Here is a 21,871-nt window from a genome sequence, read left to right as displayed (position 1 = left end):
CCTGTGTCAGCTACTCTTGGCCTCTAATGTTGCTGTTGACTTCTTCACCACCTCTCCCTCCTGTGCTTCATTTTCCATATCATCTGGATTCCAGCTCAGCCATGATAGCTACGTTCGAAGACATTTCCCTGAAAACCAATATTGTGGTTTGCAGGCTTACTGTGGTATGTGTGCGATAGAATTTGCTGTAATGATGTGTGGAGATGGAGTTTCATGGTATGAAAGGATTGTCTTGTGTCTTTAGATCATTTCACTTAAGTATTCCTTATATTTTAAAAAGCATCTCCGGCTCCCCACCCTGAAATCTGACAGCAGGTGCACCAATTTTCCACCTTAAAATTCTTTAGGATCCTTATCACAATTGAAACTTGAGTCCCTAGCAAGAAATCTTATTAACCCTAGTTTAATTTCAGGGAACACTTCCATGGCTAGAACTGCTGGACCAAAGTGTTAATTTCTAGCCCAAGAGTTTGGATGTAGTTTGAATTATTTTCTTTGCCTTCTCTGTGGAAGGAGTGTCTTACTTATGAATATGTTTGTAACTGTACCTAGCATTGATTTTGTCAATTTACTCTTTGTGCAGAAGCTCAAAATGAGTTTAGAGAACTATTGAATTGCTTTACTTTCCCTGTCATAATTGCACACTTCAAATTACTAGTCTCTGCTTTCTCATAAGAGGAGGGTCCTAATGCACATTTTTCCCTGCACTGTACAAAGACTACATCCATAAATTCCACCACTTTCGACTAGTTCCTTACTTTATATGAAAAGCAGTCTGGATTGCAATTTAATTGCTGACTCTGGGATTACAGTCCACATAGACCAAAAGACAAACCTGTGAATTCTGGAGAAGTGCTAAAAGCTGTCTTAATTTGGATTCCTCTTTTAGAGAAAATTGCCGATACCTAACCAACCTTTGGTACGATTTTATGCATTAACACGTCTTGTACCCTTTACCCGTCCGGTACTGTTTTATGATACACACTATTTATCAACCGTAGAATTAGAATTCTGCTTCCAAAACTGTCTATCATATCAGCTTTTCCTGTTTTTCTGTACAAGCATTTATTGGTACCAGGAGGTGTATTAGATCCTTAACATTCTCCTTGTGCCAAAATTTCCTTTCTTTCCTACTCCACCTTAGGTATGTCCTTTGTCTTGTCATGTCATGTCCTTTGAGATCCACTGTGATCCTTTGGGGCCCTGTGGTGTCATGTGCCCGCTGCAGCCTGTTACCGTGTTTGGACCGAAGTGGAATTGCCTTGCGGAGTTTCAGAAGACAATGACCTACTTCTGCAGCTTGATTTGCTGTTGGGCCCCTGCTCTTTCAATCAGGTTCCTGCCTCCCCCAGCACTTTCTAAACAAAGTCAGTGCTTCATCAGATGTGTTTTTGCCTGATTCAGAAAGTTTGACCCAGGCTAACACCCTGCTTTCCTGTTCTGGTGAATCCGTATGGAAGATCTTCATTTTTCTTATCTCACCGCCAGGCTCAAGTCGCCTGCTAGCGGCAAACAGCCCTTACAAATAACCAATAATCTGTTCTCTGTTTTGGAAAAACCAGAATTTTACCTCCACTCTCTGGATAGTGTTTCTGAGTTGACTTGTTTTATTAGATTGCTTTTTTTTGTGACCACTTAGTAGAGATTTTCTGTTGAGAGTTCTCTGCAAGTTTATTACTTTTATGAGGAACCAGGGCTTGTTCCTCCCACATCTCCTTAATGAAAGTTGGCACCCAGAAGGCCAGCCCACATTCAACAACTCAATTGCAAAAATTTGACTGCTATAGGACTTTCTGATTTGTAAATAAAAGATGGGGGAACCATCTGTCCCACTGTCTGGTTCTGTCTGCATAGTGTTTAGTTTTTCTAAAGGCCTGGTTCATTCTCCCCACCCCCAGCCTCTCATCATAAGAATGACAGGGAGTCATTCAGGGACCTTAATTTTTATAAATTAATACATAGTTTTCCAGAAAAAAAAAAAGGAGACTTAGTAAGGCTTAGCAAATTATCTCTGTTGGGTCCCACCATACCACTGAGTTTAATCAACTGTTTTGCAGTCCCCAGAGCCATAGTGCTGCTTGTGCATAATTGGATGAGATAATCACTAGTAAGAAAATATTTCATGTTCCCCTGAGCTTGAGATCTGCAGCAATCGATTGAGTGGTGTGTTCAACTCTGTAAGGACAGGAACCAACACATGCCTGCTGCTGCTGGATCTGGAGCTCAGGGACATCCAGGCCAGACTCATTCTGCTGCTTCCTGGTGCATATTTGGCTCTTCAGATTTCTGCAAATTTTTGTTTAGTGTTGTGTCCCTCCACAGATGGATTGCTTGAAGAATTTTGTGAAGTGTATTTAGAACAGCTTGTCTAAAAATCTGGGAGACTATCAGCTGTTTCTCCAGTTCCGTACAATATGCCTTCCTGAGCTGTATGAAATGCAGCCTTCTGGCCCCTCCTCTTACAGCCTCTACAGAGCCTTGAGAGTGCTGCCTTTTTGCTGACATTTTGCAATGTCTGACATTGTCCATATCATGCCAACAGCTGTTTGCTACTATATATTTTTTCTTTTTATTGAAGGCAACTGACTCAAGGGGAAACCACCATTTTTCTTGATAGTAAGCCTCTCCCTGCTAGGTGGGCTTCAGATGCTAACAGTTCCCTCTTTTCTGATCAGTGAGAAACCAATTTGAAGTGGCTGATGTGAGCCCTCAAGCCATGGTTATAAATGGAGTACATCATAGTGTCAGTATCCTGAGGTATGCAAGACACTAAAACTGGAGACATTTTTCCCTGTTTGTAGATCCCCAAACTGTGCCAGGGCATTCCCTAGCTGATATAGGCCAAGGTGGTGCCAGGGAACAGTTTACCACTGTGGATCCGTGCCCTAGCCCTGATCAGGTTATTCATAGAGATGCAGCCTTTAGGTCAAGCTGTTCCTTAAACAGTTGGGCCTCAAGTTGAAGAGGCCTTAACTCTGTAGGAAGTCTGCTAGACTTCTAAGGAATGAGTTTTAAACTTGTGATCAAACCTTGTCACAGATATGCCACATCTTTAACAATGTCTCATCTCTTGCAGATCCCTAAATTCCCTTAATTTCCTCTCAGTAATGTTACTCCACAATAGATTTGTCCTCAGACAGAGCCTACCTTGACTACCTGCATGCAAAAGATTATTTAGCCAAGTAGCTGTCTGTCTTCAGAAATTTTGTTCTATTCATACATCTGTATCTGAAGACCTACAGTTAGGATGGACAGGAAATACTGCAGGAGCAACATTTTTGTCATGTTGGCTGGAGGTTTCAGGTCTTACACAATTCCAGCATAATACATCCAGGCAGGCCTTCATCAGACTTTTTCATCCTCCTGTTGAAATGGCAGGCATTTGAAACAGTTGATTTTTGGACGGATATTGTATGTCTTCAAGATTCCCTTTACCAGACCATAAAGCCCCTGCTTCTTCTCAGTTTTGTATCAGTGTAGGCCTGCCTGGTACCTTACCTTTCTGGTAAGACAGGACAAACTGAAGGACCCCCTTAATGTTGAAAGGTAAGCCTGCTTATCATCTCATGTCCAGGGGTGTTTTGGAGGGATACCCAAGCACTCCTTAAAAGTTCCTGATGTTTCAGCCCGTTCTTAACATTGCTGTTAACATGCAGCTGTTGTCTCTTGTGTCTGGTAGAGCCCTTCTGCAGCATGCACAGCTTCCTCTGATTTTCCCTGTCTGCAGGGAGGCCAGTCCTATCTCTCATGTACCCAGCCATGCCTCCAAGCCAACATTACAAGTTGGAAAGGTTGAAGTGTATCCTGCCTCAGTCCTCTCCTGAAAGGGCCTGCTTTCTAAGTTCTAGATACAAACATGGGTTTTGCCTTTACCAAAGCCTCCCTAGTGAGTCCAGCTGGCTCTCCTTCCTTAGACATTCTTCTTTGCCAAGACCAAAAATTCCTCCATCTGTCTTCTGCAGCGCAGCTCTCATAACAGAAGCTAAAATATCAGCTCTTAAGACGCAGAACTGGAAACATAAATACAAATAGCAAGGCCTAGCATGAGTAGTCCCCAACACACTGCCAGCCCTTATAGGTAGTTGTACTTTTAGTTGCATCTTCCCAGTTGATGCTGAGCAGAGCCCTCCAGCTAGCAACAACAGGAAAAATTAACCCATCATCTCTAGACCAGCCTTACAATTAAGAGAATCTGCAAGCTTGCAGACCACTGTGTTATGGGTAAGGGGTATGGCAGTTAAGTATGTGAAGGATCTCCTGCAGCTGCCTAGGCAGAAACCACAAGATTTAGTTAACAGTGCTCTTTCTTCCATCTCTGGTAAATGAGGATTTGCCAGGAGCATAGATAAGGTGTTTTGCATTTTTTTTTTACTTTTTCTTCCCTACCATGATTTTCAGATGGCAGCAGACAATTTTTGTACAGCTGCAAGTGTCTACCCTCTAGTCTGAGCTGACTTCCAGAAAAATCAGCAGTTGAGGCCCTACAAAGGAAAATAATGGACTGTCACATCATCAGATTTGTCTTTGTGACTCTGTCACTCACATGGCAAGAATAGATTATCTGGCAAGCTAGAAAGCTACTGTGGTTACTGTAGCGAAGTTCTGAGTTGCTGCAGTCTTGAAGACTGGTAGTAAGGGTGGCTTTTTCAGTGGAGCTCTGTAAAGCCACTGGAGAGGTTAAATTTCACCGGCCTCCATTATGATGGAGCTGAAGCTCCCTTTAAAGTAGGAATGTCATAGTAATTCAGACTGAAAGGCAATGCATGAAAAAATCACAATGACTGTAAGATGAAGGGAAAAGTGTTTTTCAAGCTAGACATAAAAACCCCACCCATGTTTTTCATCTGTAATACTACCTTGTCTGATCCATTTCCTTCTTTGTACATGAATAACCTCTGACAAGCGTTATGACAGTCTTCTAATACCATTGCGTCTATCTGTGGTAAAAATACAGGGAGATGCATCACCAGTCCTGTAAATAGAATCTGTAGTATTCTCTTGCATCTTGGTGGTCTCTGCAAGTGGAGGTTCAGGGGAAGCTGAACTCATCTTTGACCTTGGAATTGTAATGCTGTGCTGTCTGCATGCCATGTGTACAGCCCTACTGTTTCAAAACTTTCAGAGATCAGGGACAAGTCTTTACAGAGATGCTTCGTATCTACTGTATTTTTTTAATACCACTAAGTTTGTGCTGTGGTGTTGCCTGATGATCAGACCTGAAACTGCTGGCATACTGGAATTTGGTTTCTCAAATTTCATTTTGCTAGGAAATGTGATATTCAGAAGACTGTGTATGGACTGCTAAGATCTAGACAAAGTTGTGAAGACATGAGATGCATCCAGTCACTCAAAAACAAATATCATGAGGTGCTCTCATGCGGTATGGTTGTTCTTCTCTAGTTTTCAGCAAGCAAGTAGGGTTATTCTTTTTCCTGTAATCAGTGGGTCAGCTGTATCTAGGCTGTGTTAGTGTATCAGGTAAGGTGGTGTCAAAGTCTACTGCAGCATCATGACATCGGGTCTAGCTTGAAGTTTATTGCACCTGAATTTATTTGTGCCGTTGACTTTTTTCTTCCTAAACATAAAAAATAATCTTCAACTTTCTGATTTCTCTAAATTAATTGGTTTGCTGGGTGACATAGTTTTGCTGACTGTATTTTGTAGTTGATTCTGCAATAGCAGTAATACAGTTTGCTTCCATCACTTCGTGGCATATGCTTCTAAGAAGCCTTCATGCTACTGATGAATAGATTCTGGTTACAGCTTGTACTTGATCATGTTTTCATTTGACTCTTCAATAGGTGCAAGGGTTTGAAATACTAATACAGTAGCCTTAGCTAGACTTCCATTAGTCTGCCAGTCTTTCAGCAGATGACTAAGTTATTTACATGCTTACATTTAAGAGATATTTTAAATAGATTTATAAATAGAACAATAAAGTGCATGAAAAATCTCAAAATGTCACTGTAGACCTTAAAGTTGCAATATAATTGAAAATCAAAAGATCTTTCTTAGAAGTTCACATAATTTCAGTCCTCATGTGAAGCAACTGCTGGTTTGGGGGACCAGTTATTTGTGTTAAGTCATACCACTGTTAGAGTGTTAGTATTTTTAAATTGCTAATCATAATTTTAAACAATTACAGAGAGATTTTTAAGAGCACATATTAGAATTAGGGTTCCAAATATTAATGGATTTCAGTAATCCATTCAGCTACCATATGTACCGCTGAGTTTCCATACAAGAAAGAAACATATGTATGTACACTGAGATCAGGTCACTCCTTTCCGATTTAAAAAATACACGTTGGAAATGAAGACAATCTCACTAATGATGTGGAAAGACAGAACTGCTAACTGCTTGGGACATCTTCATCCCTATTAGAGAATGCAGAAAGAGAAGAGAAAGTATTCTAGTTTTATTCAGGGCCATACTGTCAGTCATCCTGAAAACTACTTTTTTTTAAGGGCCTGGAACCTACAAGGGTTCACAGTTTGGGCAGTTACTAGTAACTAGCAGAACTATATTCCTGTAATCTGACATGACAGATTATAGCTTTAAATGCACATACAGTCACAGTAAATGTGTAAGGCTAATGAGAATTGGAAGGAATAACTAAATTGTTAATATCACTATAAAGTCTTAAGTCTTTACAATTTACTGCTTACTTCTTTTTATCTTCAAGAATGTCTCAGGTAATAGGGATGGCTCAGTGCAAGAGCTTTGGGGCAGGCAATATGTTCTTGAGCATGTCATGCTTGACACAACGGGATTTGAATCTTGATTTATACCAGTGCATAGGATTGCCTTAAAGGGCAGAGAAAAAACAGGAAAGTTTTAAATTCCAGATGTTTCAAAAAACTGAAAGAAAGCATCTAAACTCCTCATTACTAGTTAAAAAGACTACAAGAATAAAGCATACCTGAAAATAAATGTACCAACAGCTGTACATAATAATTTTGCAGAAGAGCATTTTTTTGATACTCATGTAATTACTAGTAATTGCTTGAATCCTTCCAACCTACTGTGCGTGCTATTAGGGTGGCTGAAAAAGGGTTCTTTCCTGAGATACCCACCCAAATCCACACAAAACACTGTCCTTAACAAACCACAGTTTGACTAAACAGCAACAGCAGATTTAAAAAAAAAAAAAAAAAAAAAAAAAAACAAAAACCCACCACAAACCCACAAAACACACATAACCTAAAATCTAAGATAGCAGATGGTAAATCTCAAATTGCATGCTTTAAGTAATAAGTATGTGCCTTGAAAGGAAAAGAAGCTTGTACCTAAAATTGTACTGTGCTGCCTGCTTTCACAGCAAGAGGACACTTTTGGACTTTTTTTTTTTTTAAGAGATACTTTTTTCTTCGCACTTCATCTAATGACAGTTTTGTTTTTCAGCTACTATTAAAGGGCACTTTATATTTGGCAATCTGGATAGCAGAGATAAGGACATGCCATTATTCCTTCATTTTGCCTGAGTCTTTAACATGCAGTTTTTTAGCTTTTAATAGTGCTTGCAAAGTAAAGGGGGAGGGGGGAAGAATATGTATACTTTAATCAGGTTTGGTTTAGACAACATGGAATAACACATTAGAGAAAAAAAAGGCAATTACTTAAAAATAGTTGTATTTATATTCCACAATTTGCTCAAATACTGTTTGTTGGGGGGTTTTTTTGGGTTTTTTTTTTAAGTTTTTTTTTTTTTATAAACTTTCTACAGGATGTTTTAAAACAAGTTCTTCACATTGCTTGTCAACTATGTACTTATGGAATTTGAGGGAAATAGTTCTGGTTGTTTTTACAGTTGAACACATGTACAGTACCAAGATGATGGTGATTAGTCACATGCAGTCCATATGAGATTCTAACATAACATTTAATGAATTTTCTGATGTTGACCATCCCTTTGATGCTGAAGGTAATGCGTCTGTAGAAAGCAGTGACTGTAGATTTGGGTTACTGCTCTCTGCATCTTCCAGTTTTTCAGTGTTGTCCTCCCAATTAATATGGAATCTCGTGACTCTGGGATTAGATGCCAAAATATTCCTTTGAAGCTGGGAGAGAAGAAAATACATGGATTATGTAATGTGTACATCTCAAATTAGAGTTCATGTGCATACAGATTTTTTTTTTTCTCCTTTTACTCCCCTTTGCAGGTGTAAAGCAATTTGTTTAAAAAGGTAATTCATGTAAGTGTGAACCTATAGCTACCTATGTATGCATCAGAAACACCCCACTCATTCATCTACTCTAATAACCTGCTCAGCAAAATCACGGTTTTCTTCAGAGGATATTTTAACTGTTCCGTGAATTCAAGACTGTATGAGAACTCTGCAAGTACAGTACAAATATTTGTTATTTTAGACAGCTTTTATGTAAAGTGAATTACTATTCCCCCAAGCAAGCCACAGTACTTCATAAAATTTTGCATCAAATTTATGGTGTTTCCAATAATGGTGTCAATTCCATCAGCTGTCTTTCTAAAAAGTACAATCTTCCCTTAAATTAAATTATCATGCTTTAGATTGATTTCACTAATGGAATTTTAAATTGTCTACTAAAGTTTTAAAGTAAAAACATTACTTAGATTCGGAAGATATTAATATTGTGGCAGTGGACATGTGTAGACATTAGTAATATATTCTATTCTCATGGCTGGCCTTCATTTCCCTTTGGAAACATGCTGTATTTGTTTATGTATGCAGCGAAAAAGAAAATACTTTCTCTTAATCTTTAGCCATTTTCAAGATAATATATAGTTAACTCTGGAGGATGGCAACTTTCTGCCATTGGCTGCTCATTATAGAAGTTAAGACTGATCACAGGAAAAGTTTTTGGTAGTAATGCTGATTTTATTCTCCAGTGAAGTGCACTCTCATTAATTTCCCCTCTTATGCAAAGCAAGACAACCATTTCTTTTTTTGAACCTAGTAGGGTCTGTTACCCATCAATTAACCAATTTAATAACCTTCTATTCCACTTGTATGTTTAAATTCTGTCCCAAGGTCACATTAAGGACTTTATACAAATATATGATAGCGTTTACTGTTTTTTTAATAGAAGCAGAGCTAGCTTTTTAGATAAGTAGAGAATTAAGACAATTAGTTCTAGGCATTTCTGAATTCAGGTGCTTAAAGGAAGTCAACATTCTGGCATTCACACCCAAAATAAGTATATAATTTAAATGAAAAAAAAATAAAGGAACAGATTATAAATTTAAGAATCTTCAAAATTAAGAGTATTTTCTAGTTTTTAGAACATTCTGAGCATCTGATCCCTGAAAATTAAGTTAAGCATAGAGAATCATGAGGAACTTTTAAAAACCAATTTACAAACCAATTCAGTTTAGCTACATTAGCTACAAGATCAGTTTTAGGGACTATGGGGACTGTTTTTCAGAAACTACAGCTCTAGAACAGCTGGATAACAACTGTATTAAATTAATACTTAAAACTTAGTTCCAGATTGACTGTCCTAGGAAAAACATTATTCTGTTCTTGTAAAGAACAGAGCCACTTTGTCAACAGTGGTGCAGGTAGAGGCAACCCAATGGTTTATTTCACCCAGTCAGTGTAAAATAATGAAGTCCAGCCAAGGCTTCAAGCTGGTGGAATCTGCTGCAGGTTTCTCAGTGTTCTCCACATTTATGGCATGGCAACTACATGGCCCCTGCAGTTTGTCCTCCCAAGTCTTTTCCATTATTTTATGCCTCATTCCATGCACTTTAAGGAATCACTCGTGGTTTGGTTTTGTTTCTGAAAAACCTCCTTCTATAAGCATACCTTTGATATATGACTAAAACAAAACATGCCTTACCTTAGAAAAATCTGGCTTTACTGGTGGATTCTCTCTCAGTTCTGTTTCAGTATATTCATTGTTTACATAGTAGCCAACTCTAATAAATTCTTGACCTCGATAGGTGCATGTAATTAGCACAACTGTTACACCTACTGCATCTGCATCTGGAATAAGCCCTGGGTTTGGTGCATCAGCCTAAATGTGAAAGGAAAAGATGGATTAAAACAAAGTCGGTACCACATGCCTATCTAGCAGGGGAATCTTAAGTAGTATGTCTTAGCAGCTGAATAGTGACTTTATTTGAAATTGTTCTTCAGGTTAACCAGAAAATATACCTGCTTTCACAACAACATCAACCCTGAATTCAGGACACTATCCTCTAGAGACAGAATTACTTAGAATATAGTAATATTGTGTGCTGACATTTCTCATGGGTTATTAGACAGCTTTGATCCAAAACTGCTTTTAAATATATGATCAGCTGAACTGTTGTTTGAGCAAGTGTACTAACATGCTTCCACTTCTACAGTGCCATTATTCTCCAGCCTGTCTTTGTAAATTTAGTAGAGTAAGATTTTCTTTTTTCGTACATCTGAGGTTGAACTGGTGTGTGTTTGTTTTTAACAAGACTAAACCTTTAAAAATAAAGACTGCAATTTATACGTCAGCAAGAAGAGCAGGGACAGGCCATGGTGAGGTTTGAGCTGTCCCACAGATTTCTAGGAAAGGAATAAACGACCTCCTCTCTTGCCTCCTTCCACATGCCTACATTTGTGAAAACGTATGCAGTTAAATGCATCATTGCTCTAAGACGTCTGACATATTTTCAGCCAGGATGCAATTCTAATTAATAAGCAACTCTTAACAATCTTCCTCAACATCCTTACTTCCTGTGGCTCTGCAGTTACTAATAATCAATAAAATTTGCCTCGTAAAATGTGGCTCACGTCAGTTCCTTAAAATGCTTTCTAACTACACATTTATTGATAAAATATGATGCCTCATTCTGCTGTAGAATTTAAAGTAACAGCAATCTAAGAATAAGTGAAACAGCTTCATGTTTACAATTTTACATGAAGATTTGAAGCCAACAATGAACACCTGTGTTGTGAGTACAAGTTGGTATTAACAATGCATGTTAGAATGGTTCAGGTGTAACAAATCTTGCTTAGGACAGAGGATTAATGGCATTAATTCCTGCTGTCCCTCTTATCCCTACTTTTCTGTAGTATTTATATGCTCCAACACTGTGAAATTTGTGGGGGTAGTGGTCATGCATCATTGGCTTCTGCTCTTTGCTACTTCAATTCTAAGACCTCAAACCAGTCTAGCTTTTTATAAGAAGCTGTAGGCTCTTTGCAGAAGAATTAGATGAGTCAGACCTCTCAGGTACAAATACACCAGGGGGAGGAGAAGCAACTAGGGAATCAGGTAGAACACAACTTCCTCTAGCCCTGAAGGTAACAAAAAAAAAAAAAAAAAAAAAAACCAAAAAAAAAACCAAACAAAAAAAACCAAACCAAATAGCTTTACAACTTGCATAGGGGAATGGAAAAGATGACCAAGGAACAGGATTAAGTGTAGAAGCTTGAAGAATTCACAAGAACTGCCAATACAGATGAAATCTACTTTAATTCAGTAGTCTTGTTCTAGCAGTGCCCAGGACCACCTGACTAGTTTAAATTCCATATCTAAATTCCACAGTGGGCAGCTATAGAATAATATATTGCAAAAGAACACTGTCCCATTTAACCACCCATGAAACTCTACTCACACCCTAATGTGGGATTTTAGTTCTTCCAGGTTCCCACTGTCGTTTTGTGTCCCGTAATATCCTATGATTCAGTTGTGAACCCAAAGAAATGCTGTTTTAATCCTACTTAACTCTCAAACATTGTTTTGCTGAGTGGAAAAGACACTGAACACTTTAAAAAAAAACTGTTTTCTCAAATTTTGAACTTCCTGCTTTGCATCCCAAACCTCTTAATTGCCCAGGAAACACATGATCATACACAGGTGGAAGAAAAAAAGAGCTTGGTATGACTGAGTGATAAGTGAGCAGTTGCAAATAGATACTTTGGTAGGCAAAAACAGGTAGTAGGATTAACTTTTAAATAAAAATCATAGTCTTAATATGCCATTCTTATGCTAGAAATTACTTAAGAATTTTATGAAATCAGTGACTTGAATTATCTTGCTTTTCCATGTGATACATTTATTCACATAGCTATTACTGCTGAGTAGCTAAGTTAGTGTAAGGTCATATCCCCACTTAAAGAAAGTAAATTATTGATGTGCTTATATTCTCAAAAAGAAATTTCTGTGAATTTATTACAAATCCCCAAGTGCATAGAGAGAAGAAATAAGGCTTCACTACTTATATTTTGGTATTTGGAATCAAATAGGCCAAGCTGTGGGCCTTTTAATAGTGAAATATTTTTAAGTGTTTGAGGAAAGAAAAAAAAAAAAAAAAAAAAGGCTGATTTTGCAAGACTGAAAAGCACAATAGCTTTCCATCTTGCTGTATGTAAGGCTGACTTCCCAACCTCATACACTGCTTCTTTTCAACAAAGGTAGTTTTATCATCCTTGGTATTTTATATGTGGTACTCCATTTTACTTGCTGTTTCAGCCATTTTCCCATTTAGAAGAAATCTACAGCATATTACTAGCTGCAAAGGTCCTTTCCTTGTGCTGTCGCTAGTGAACACAAATCTTTTTTCTTTATATTATACGCCTCCTGCCGTTCTGTGCTTTGCCCCATTCTGGCCTTCCCTTGCTAGTTCTCTCCATCTCCGAGGCTGCTTCAGTTTGGTGAATAAGATAGCTTCAGTCATCACCAAGGCTTACTGCAGCTTTGGTTTTGGTGATCTCCTGTGTACACATTAGCTGAATCCTACCCTCACCTGAAAGTGAGTGCTGTTGAAATCTAATATACCTAGACCAACAGTACTTCCATAAGAAATAAAAGGGATACTTTAATATTAAATAGGAATACTGACTCTTACAGGACCTATTCCAGTCTAAGCAACATGCCTACATATCTGCTCCTAATTTAGCTATAGTGTCATTTATAACTGGGATACAATTGATGAGTCCATCCTACAGAAATTGCAAGACCAGTAGATTTAGTTTTCAAGGCCTTCGTAATAATAAAGCCAAAACATGCCTTTTTAGGCACCCACTTCCTGCTCCCTCTTATCACCATCAACAATGCATCTTTGTAACTTAATTGAGAAGAGTGTGTCTTTTAGATTAGAAACCAAGTGTCAGCTGGTTTCTCTACAAGGTATCCCCTTTGAGGGCACCTATTTCTGACCAATTAATGCCATAAGCTGTAATAGCTTGATAATAGAAGAACTGTTAATAAATGATGCATTTGTTACAGATCTGCTTTATGTGTAGAGCAGAAAAATTAGGCCCAGCTCCAAAACCAAACAGAAATGTCTTGAGACTGATTTGCACTTGTGTGGTTGATAAATGTAACCTCCAGCCTAATCCTATTTCTTTAGCCTATCCTGTAAGAAAGAAAGGAAGAGAAAAAAAAAGAGGGAGAGTTTCCTGGAACGTACAGGATTAATTAAGATGCCTTATAAATTTTGATATTAATTTAAAACAATTACAGTAACTGTGACAAATAAGAAAGTGTATTCATTAGCACTTTTTTTTTAAATGCTCATACTCCAGCATGCATTTGCCATTAAATAGTGACGTGAATTTATAGTATTTGGAAAAGTAGCATTGTTCTTATACAATAAGCTGTACTCAGTTTCAACCCGATTTTTCTGCTGTTAGATTTTGCTCTCAGTTTACAAGACAAATACTAGTATTTGATAAATAGAAAAAAAAAGTTAGCAAAATCATTCTTTTGGTTAAAAACAAACAAACAAAACTTCCATAAGAATTGAAGCAAGTCTGCTTTAATTTCTCCCCCCTCTTGCTGACTCAAAATGGAAACCAGAGTAGGCTAGTAAGTCATCTTAGTGCTGCTCTTTCTCTGTTTTCCTTCCCTTCATTATTCCTTCTCAGTAACTTTTAGCTTTCACAGCAGTATTTTATAGGACTGTCACATCCTCCAGAGTTTGTTGGACAGTCTTTTTCTACACACTTGTGTCCCAAATGCTTGCTATCTACCATTGGAATTCTGTCTTATTTTACAAATTGCTATATTTTGTTGTGATTTAGCATGCTTAGCCAAACATCACAGTTGAAGGTTTATCCTGCCAAATAGAAATGAACTCTCAACTGTTCTGGCTGAGTTTTACAATTAATTTGTTGGCCTGATCTTCTGAAGATGTTGTCTACATTAACCTAGTGCTCCTGATTGTCTGAAACTGGCACCAACTGCAGTGAAGTTAAGCCTAATGGTGCTAGCGTAAATCAGGGAACTAGCACTCGTGATTACTGACTGATGTAGAATATATTTATAAACCAGACTGGTCAAAATTATCAGTAGCTACAGGAACAGTGCTTATATCACTAATTATTGCTACCACAAGTGAAAATATTACCATGGAAGTATCAGGGGCAAGAAATATCATCTCATTAACAGACTTGAAAGGAAGGTGTATCATACCTGAAGAGCTGACTGAAATATTTTTCTAGCTTAGCATTATTTTTCAAGCCCCTCTTAGTCTGATACAGTCATCTTTAAACAAATTAACACAACCCTTTTAAGACACAGTTAAATCAAACTTACCTGAAATACAAACATGTGTCTGCCCGCAGGAACAGGTCCTACTAAAACAGAGTCTAACACCTGATCATACTCTTCACTTTCAGCTGAACCCACATAAATTATTTTCCATTCCAAATCTACAGCAAAACAAAAACAATAAAAAAAACAACCAAACATTATTTATCATAACAGTTAAGGGTCTTCCAGCTCTTGCCCCTGTACAATGTTGCATAGCCTAAAAGTGCTCCTTTTGCAACGGGCCTAAAGGAATACGGGCCTGCCTTCATCGGGAAATTAATCGATGCCTGCCCCAGTCTCCATGAACCAGAGCATCCCACTATCTCTCTCTAGTCAGTCAGTACCACAGAAATCCCTCTTTTTTCACAGTCAGGTTAGTTTTCAAGTTTCATACAGAGGACAGGGCCCATTTACTTGTTGAGGGCTGTGTTCAGCATCTTCTCAAAGTCTTTCAGAATGGCTTCAGCACAGGGATGATGCCTATATACGCCTGTAAAGCACTGCATGCCTTGAATACTGACTCACCTCCCAAAAAGAAATTCCCACCTTTCACATATACAGCTCACAGTTTAAATTACAGAAATCATGGAAGGTAGTTAATTTGGTAAGAAAACCCATTGTGTAAGCACCAGGCACACTAACTGTATGCCCCCATTCCTTCACATGTAGCTTGTGTAACCTGAGAAGTATATAAAATTGTGATAGCATGATCAGATCATATTCTCAAAGATATTGGTGCTTGTATTTTATCCATATCCTGAAACAGAATTACAGGCAACAAAAAAAAAAAAAAAATTAAGTGTAGCATTTTGCTTCTTAATGCAATGCACCAGAATCAAACATGTTTTACCGTTGTTTCTTCTAACTCACCCTCTGCACCAGAGGTGTTTGAAAGCTGAAACTGCAAATTAGCACACGTTAGCTCTTCCTGGGCTAGCTTTTCCCTTTCACTTTTTAATTCAAAAACACATGCATAAATGCACATACAGAACTAATCTTAAAAGATAGATTTTTAGTTTTTTTAAACAAGAGGGGAAAAAAAGATCACCATTATGGAAAACTATGACTAACACTTTTTTTTTTTTAATGAGACTGTTCCTTCAAAACTGTACCTTGAAAACTCACATGGTATATTTCATATTTTTTTTTGTTATGAACAATGCCCTGATTGTCTATGCAAAAGCACAAACCTGTACCTTATTACAGTTACTTTATTACTATGCTCTGCAGAAATCCGAAGGTCTACATTATGGTTTCTTGATGCGGGAACTTAAACATAGAAAAAAACTTAGCACTTTAACAGAACTTGGCTGCTTTAGGATTGCAATTCTCTTTCGTCATTAATGAATTCTTCTTGCTTATCATGTTTAACATCATTGCAGGTTTTGGGGGATTTAGGTAGCATAATTAACAGGGCTTGGGAAGGGATTTTACTCGTCTGTACGGCACAGCACAATTAACCAGGTACTGTATCAGAGGTTTTATTTACCTTGTAAGCATGTAGTTCTAGCTACTGCCAGTATAACAGGCTACTCATCCAGGACAATTAAGGGTCTCTTTTGTCAGCACTCAAGCGTAAGTTACCACTTACAAGAACTGAGGACTTTAAACTACTTAGGATTATCACACTATCATGTGCTGTTATTCTAGGAGAACAGTATAAAGTTCATTCTAAACCAATAGTATTTAGTACTGAAAAGTGGACTTCTAAAAAGTAAGTTTTAAATTATACATTTAATAGGTTGATCCAAACGCTGTTTAGTTATCTCGATATGGAGTAACAGCTTTTTTTTTTTAAAAAACAGCTTTCTTTAAAAAAAAAAATAATAATAAAAGAGAGGGCTGGGCTTCATGAATTTAATTTTGAAATCAGTGGTGCACAGGACTGGCTGAAGAGAAAACAGCACAATAAATAGACATATTAGCACCTGAAAGCTAAGACAATGACAGAAAATTTTTCATCAAGTATATAAAGGCTATGTTTAATCTTATTTTTAAATGTGAAAGATAGCAGTGCTCATCCCGAATTAATCCTGTAGTCTAACTTGCATTTAAGTGGGGGAAGGGAACTGAGAATTTTGCGTTAGACCATCTATAATTCTTCTCATCCCGATTGTCCAGGATTAACTCTAATGTAAATCCAGAGAGTGGGGAGCGCATCATGTACAGCTGTGCACAACTGGAAGGAAAGGCACAACGCCTTGCGCCGAGCCCCTGTGCTGGGCACTGCTGCCTGCCACAGCAGTTGCCATCGAGGGGTCTGGTGCGGTATCTCAGATGAGGCCAGACTGACCAGAGACCCAGTCAGCTGACCAGTCAGCAACCCGGAGACGGGCATGGAGCACACCCTGCTGCGTGCAGCTCCAACTAACGCGTCCATCAGTTGTGAGAGCAGGAGACTGGCGGCGGAGGCCTAGGGGAAATCCCAGGCTCGGAGGAGACTTCCTCTGAAGTTCCCGCCAGCGCGCCCGTCCCTCCCAAGGCTGGTGGAGCAGAGCAGGCCAAGCCGTCCGCGCTGTCACCAGGCCGGCGGCACGCACGAGTAAAAAGGGCTACAGAAGCAGGCAGGGGGAGGCAAGTTTATCCGCAAGGACAGAGGCTGTCAGGTGTTATCACTCGCCAACTCTGGTCTTCCTTTTCCCTCCCGTCGCCCCTCAGGCCGCAGGGGCTCCCTGGTCTCCGCCGGGGCGAGGACTCTCTGATCTTCCGCTGCCCGGCAGCCCCAGCCAAGCGGCCTCCTCCTCCTCCTGGAGCGGCAGCCGCTGGCTCGCAGCGCCCCGCTTCCCCTCCGGGCCCGCCGCCGCCTTCCTCGCCCCGAGCCGCCGCCTTCAAAACTCCCGCCCGAGAGGCCACGCGCGGCCTCTCGGGGCGGCTCGCGCTGCGAGCCGCGGCGCGGCCTGCTTGCCTGCCGGCGGGCGGCGCTGCCGAAGCGCCGACGGTTCGCGGCCCGCCCGGCTGAGGGGAAGGCGGGAGCCCGCTGGGAAGCGCGGCTGGCACCCCAAACTCAGGCTGGGGGTTCCCGCAGGGCGGCTGCGGGCGGCGCCGACCCCCTTTCCGCTCTGGTGGCAGCTGGTAACTTTCGAGTGACTTCCAAAAATAGTGGCTGGCGGCCGGCCCCCTCCCCCACCGGCAAGGCTCCCGCAGCCAACGAACCGAACCGCGCCGTGCCGCCGGCCCCGCGCACCCTCCGCGGCAGCCAACTGCCGACACCCGGGGGCGAGCCCGCCTGCCCCTGACTCCCACTGCGATTTGGAAAAAAAAAAAAAAAAAATTAAGAAAAAAATTAAAATATTAAAATGGAGCGCGAGGCCAACGAAATGCTCGTTGCGGAGGGTCCTCCGCGCTCCGGGCCCCTCCTGCGCGCAGGGGCGCCGGCCGCGCAGCAGCCCCTCTCCCCGCGGACGCGGGGACGCGCGGCAGCCGAGCCCGGTTAACCCTCTCCCTCTCCTCCAGCCTCCCCCCGCCTCCCCACGCACACACAAAGCTGGCAACATGGCTACCACCACTCAAACAAGTTCCTCGCAACTTACGACTCGCCTGGCCGATGGCGCGGCGGGGAGAGGCGGCCCCGGCTCGGCGGCCCAGGGCGGGCGAACGCCGCCAACTTTCCCCGCTGGGCTCGGCCAGCGCCGTTTTCCGCCGGCGGCTCGGGCGCCGGCCAGCACATCCCTTCGCCTCGGCACGGCGACGCGGTGAAGGAGAAAACTGTTAAATTGTAGGAGCAGGCCTGTGCAAAGTTTAAGCCTTAAAACCCCCGAAACTAAGAGCCCGAGGTTACAAAATCCGTATCGGCAAAAAATCTACTCACCTTCCGACAGGTCCTCTATGCACTCAAATGTGATTTCGAACTGGAAAGGATTGTAGAAAGGAGAAGGATTATCCAACACCACTACATTGTTCACCTGAACCTTTGCCATATTTTGAAAAAAACACAAACAATAGGAAGAGCGCGTTAACGCGGCACAATAAAGTCCAGTGTGTTGGTTTTTTGCAACGCACAAACCCCCGTGCCGGTGCCCGAGCGAGGCTGCAGGGCTGCGACTTGGAGAAACTTTTTTTTTCTCCCCCCCTTTTTATTTACACCAGGAACACTCCACACTGTTCGCAGCTTTCCTATTTCACTAAACTACAGCCCATTCTGCCCTGCTCGCCGCCAGCGCCCGCCCGGATTGGCCGCACGCCGGCCTAGGGCCCTCCCCCCTCAGCGCGGCCGCCGAGCGGCACCAAGATGGGCCCCGCCGCTCCCGCTCGACCCGCCGCCTCTCGCCACGGCGCCCCCGCCCGGCCCGCGGCGGAAACGGGCGGCCAACGGCCGGGCAGGGGCGGGGCGGCGCCCAGCCGGGCGGAGCCGGGGGCGGGCGGGAGCCCGGTAGAGGACACCGCCCCCGGGCGGCTCCGCTCCTCCTCCTCGGCTGTGGGGTGCGGCGTTGGCCTGTGGAGCTGTTGTGGGGAGGGGGTCTTTTAGGCTTTTTTCTTTCTTTTCTTTTCGTCCTTTTTCTGTGCCCAGAGGTGGCCGGGGCCACGCAGTGAGCTGGTTTCGCGGGAGTGCCAGGGGCCACCCCAGCCCGGGGCTGGGGGGGGGTGTTTGTGTCACAAGAAGCCCACCCCGGGGTGGGGGGGTGCGGGTGGGCTGCACTGCCCTGGTCAGCGCCCTGGCACCAACCTCTTGGCCGAAGGCAGAGTGTCAGGAAGCAGCCCAGCAGCATGCTGCTCACTGGGATGCTCCCTAAATAAAGGAGGGGTTGCTTGTAGGGTGTGGATGGGCTGTCCACACAGACTGAGTGCTGCTGCGAATCTATCTCACTGCTGCTAGAGAGGCCATCTGCAGTGTGGCTGTGGAGGGACAGAGGTTTGTCTTTTACACAACTGTGCTGTCAAGAAGCCATCCCATTCCTGTATGTGTAAAAATGGGCGTAGGTAACATAATAAACTGTGAAACGACACATATCCAGCCCAGTGCAGTAGCAACAGGCCCATGGAGGAAGCCATCTTGTGTGGCAGCAGGAGGCCTGTGGAGGAGGCCATCTTGTGGCCGCCATGCACAAGACATCGAGAGGAGTGACATAGCACCGTAGCACCACTTTACATGCCTCACACTTCTGTAGGGGGAGAGCTGAAAGTGCTCCGGTCTGAGGGGTGTGAGTTGCATACCCTCACCACAAGAGACGATTCTGTGTGGAAATAAATGCACAGCCAGGTTCTAGTACTGTCTGCAGGGAGCCGTTGGCTGCGGTGGAATATGCACAGTAGGAAGGCCAGCAGGAGCCATCTTTCCAGCTGTGTGGAAGGGCAGAGGCCTGCTGGCATGAGCAGAGTGCTGCCAGATCTGCAGCGAGCGAGAGCGCGGTGCTGAGGCACGGAGGCCCTTGGCCCTTCAGCAGATCACCAAGCCCGTGCAAGGTTTGGAAAGCAGATTGGTTTGTATTTACAAAGAAATGTCATAATCTGATACTTGCCTGATCTGTTGCTTGCTGCACTTTTTAATAGCATCTCCACATCTTACACAAGACTAGAGGTTATTTTGCATTTTTAAAATTTTGCAATATGATTGACTGGCCAAGTTGTTCAGTGCAGAGTCCAGGAAACCAAGGAAGATTGGACACAGTGGAGGAGATTCCTGAAAACTAGCTAAAGTGCATGTTACTAGGTTATCAGGAAACATATTTCCAGTAACTTTTTACTGGCCATTTGTGAACAAATGGCTACTGTGGTGGGCTGTGCAGCAATGAGAAGGCCTCTGCAGCTTCTCTTCCCCGAACCAAGGGAGGTTTAGGGGGAGGATTTTTGGGCAGGTTTTGCCATAGCATTAGAGATTTTAGGCTGGTTGCAGCTTGTCAACTACTAGGATATTTTGAGCTGAACACTGGAGTAAAAAAGGAGGGCTAAAGATAGAGAAGAAGCTGGGAAACAGAGAATAGAAGACTTGAAAGGAGCTGCACATACTTGATAATGAGTGGCCATTTTCACAGTTGTGCAAGAGTTTTTGACCTGCCATGCTCCCAATGTTGTATCATGTAGATTTACTGGGAACATCCCCTCCCGCTCCCACCCTCCATTTCGTCCTTGGGCATCTTTGGATTTTCATTTTTGCTTAATGCTTGGAGGAGCCCAGAATCTCATAAAGAAATTTAATTGCCTTAGTTTAAAGTGAGAATTTTTCTCCACTTCCTGGGGCCAGGAGTTAAAAGACACTGGAATTTCTTTATTTTTCCCAAGTTTTGTTTTGCACCTCCAAAGTATTTGTTTCAGTAGTTGATGGGAAGGAGGACCTGAATGGGTTCACTCCATAATTTTATGATTTTTGCATTAACCCTAATTTTCAATTTGATCTGGCAGATTTAGTCTTCTTACTCTAATCTCTTTTGTTCAATTAACAAAGTCCTAAAACAGGTCACTGTTGAACATGGGGAGCTTAACAGAATCTGCTCCACAGATCTCAGCTAACCTGCCAAATGCTAGTGGGGTTTCTTACCAGTAGGTGTAAGGCAATTTACATGGTAGAGGTATGTGGTGGAGCTAACCTGCTGTTTTGCCTTCTGCCCGTGGCACAAGCCAGTGTGCCGGGTCCCTTTCTTTCGCTCAAGTGCACTCCTATGTTTTAAGGAAAAGGCTGACTGATGTAATTGATTCTTCAGGTTTGACAGTGACTGCTGTGAAGGACTTTGGGGAGTGGAACTTGGAAGCTGGAGCACTGGTGCTTGCAGATGGAGGCCTTTGTTGCATTGACGAGTTCAATAGTATCAAAGAACATGACAGAACCAGTATCCATGAAGCAATGGAGCAACAAACCATCAGTGTTGCAAAGGCAGGGTAAGTGGCATGTTAACCTATGTGATAAACCAACTTAAGATGTTTCTCTTGTACCTACTAGTTGGAGGGAGGTTTGTCATGCTAATTAAATATATCTGTTTTCTTTGTGGTACTTAATAGTTTTGTTGTCAGCGGTATTCTTAAACTAGACGAGTTAGCATTTCAAAGGACAGTGCACTGGACCAGAGGTTGCAAGTGATCAGAATAAATACACACACTCTTCACTGTTGGTTTTTCAATCTACCACTGAAGACCAGGGCACTTTCCTAAGAAGACCTAGTGTTCTTTTTCATGTCCTTTGCTGTGAGTGGTCATAATACTCATACATGAAATAAGGAACTTTGTGAAATTTTTATTGGAACTCAGAAAGCAGGACTTAATTTCTCCCAAATCCAGTAATACTGCATGGTAACAAAAGAAAACTAAGAGATTTCCAGGCTGCTGGATTTTATATGTTGGGCATGGCATAAATATAAACTCCTGCTCACTTTTAGTTTCTCGCTTTCTTTTTCAAAGTAGTGTGTTTTCAAACCTGCTATTTCCCCGCTGTCACTTTGATCTC

General features: G+C 41.9%; 2 protein-coding genes across 2 annotated transcripts in view; one reads left to right on the top strand and one right to left on the bottom strand.

Moving 5' to 3' along the window:
- Positions 1–21,871, top strand: part of MCM9 (minichromosome maintenance 9 homologous recombination repair factor) — a 47,614-nt gene that overhangs the window by 12,621 nt on the left and 13,122 nt on the right. The window contains exon 7 of the mRNA XM_086744827.1: positions 21,135–21,309. Within this exon, the coding sequence (XP_086600953.1) occupies positions 21,135–21,309 (175 nt within the window). The remainder of the gene's footprint in view (positions 1–21,134; positions 21,310–21,871) is intronic.
- Positions 7,497–18,727, bottom strand: ASF1A (anti-silencing function 1A histone chaperone). Its single transcript, XM_086745777.1, has 4 exons — positions 18,308–18,727; positions 14,503–14,618; positions 9,823–9,999; positions 7,497–8,060 (listed from the first exon to the last, which is right to left on the bottom strand). The coding sequence occupies exons 1-4, from the start codon at positions 18,414–18,416 to the stop codon at positions 7,848–7,850; spliced, it is 615 nt and encodes a 204-aa protein (XP_086601903.1). The 5' UTR covers positions 18,417–18,727; the 3' UTR covers positions 7,497–7,847.

This window comes from Chlamydotis macqueenii, chromosome 3 (assembly GCF_036417535.1).
Source record: "Chlamydotis macqueenii isolate bChlMac1 chromosome 3, bChlMac1.mat, whole genome shotgun sequence".
NCBI lineage: Eukaryota > Metazoa > Chordata > Aves > Otidiformes > Otididae > Chlamydotis > Chlamydotis macqueenii.
This window is presented reverse-complemented; position numbering and strand designations above follow the sequence as displayed.

What these genes read in the sequence shown, in the direction of transcription:
- ASF1A (XM_086745777.1), bottom strand. Translation starts at nt 18,416, where the DNA reads ATGGCAAAGGTTCAGGTGAACAATGTAGTGGTGTTGGATAATCCTTCT. An exon ending in CATAGAGGACCTGTCGGAAG is followed by an intron (nt 14,619 to 18,307) that starts GTGAGTAGATTT and finishes GTTTTGCTGTAG; the next exon opens with ATTTGGAATGGAAAATAATT. An exon ending in GACACATGTTTGTATTTCAG is followed by an intron (nt 10,000 to 14,502) that starts GTAAGTTTGATT and finishes TTTCACATTTAG; the next exon opens with GCTGATGCACCAAACCCAGG.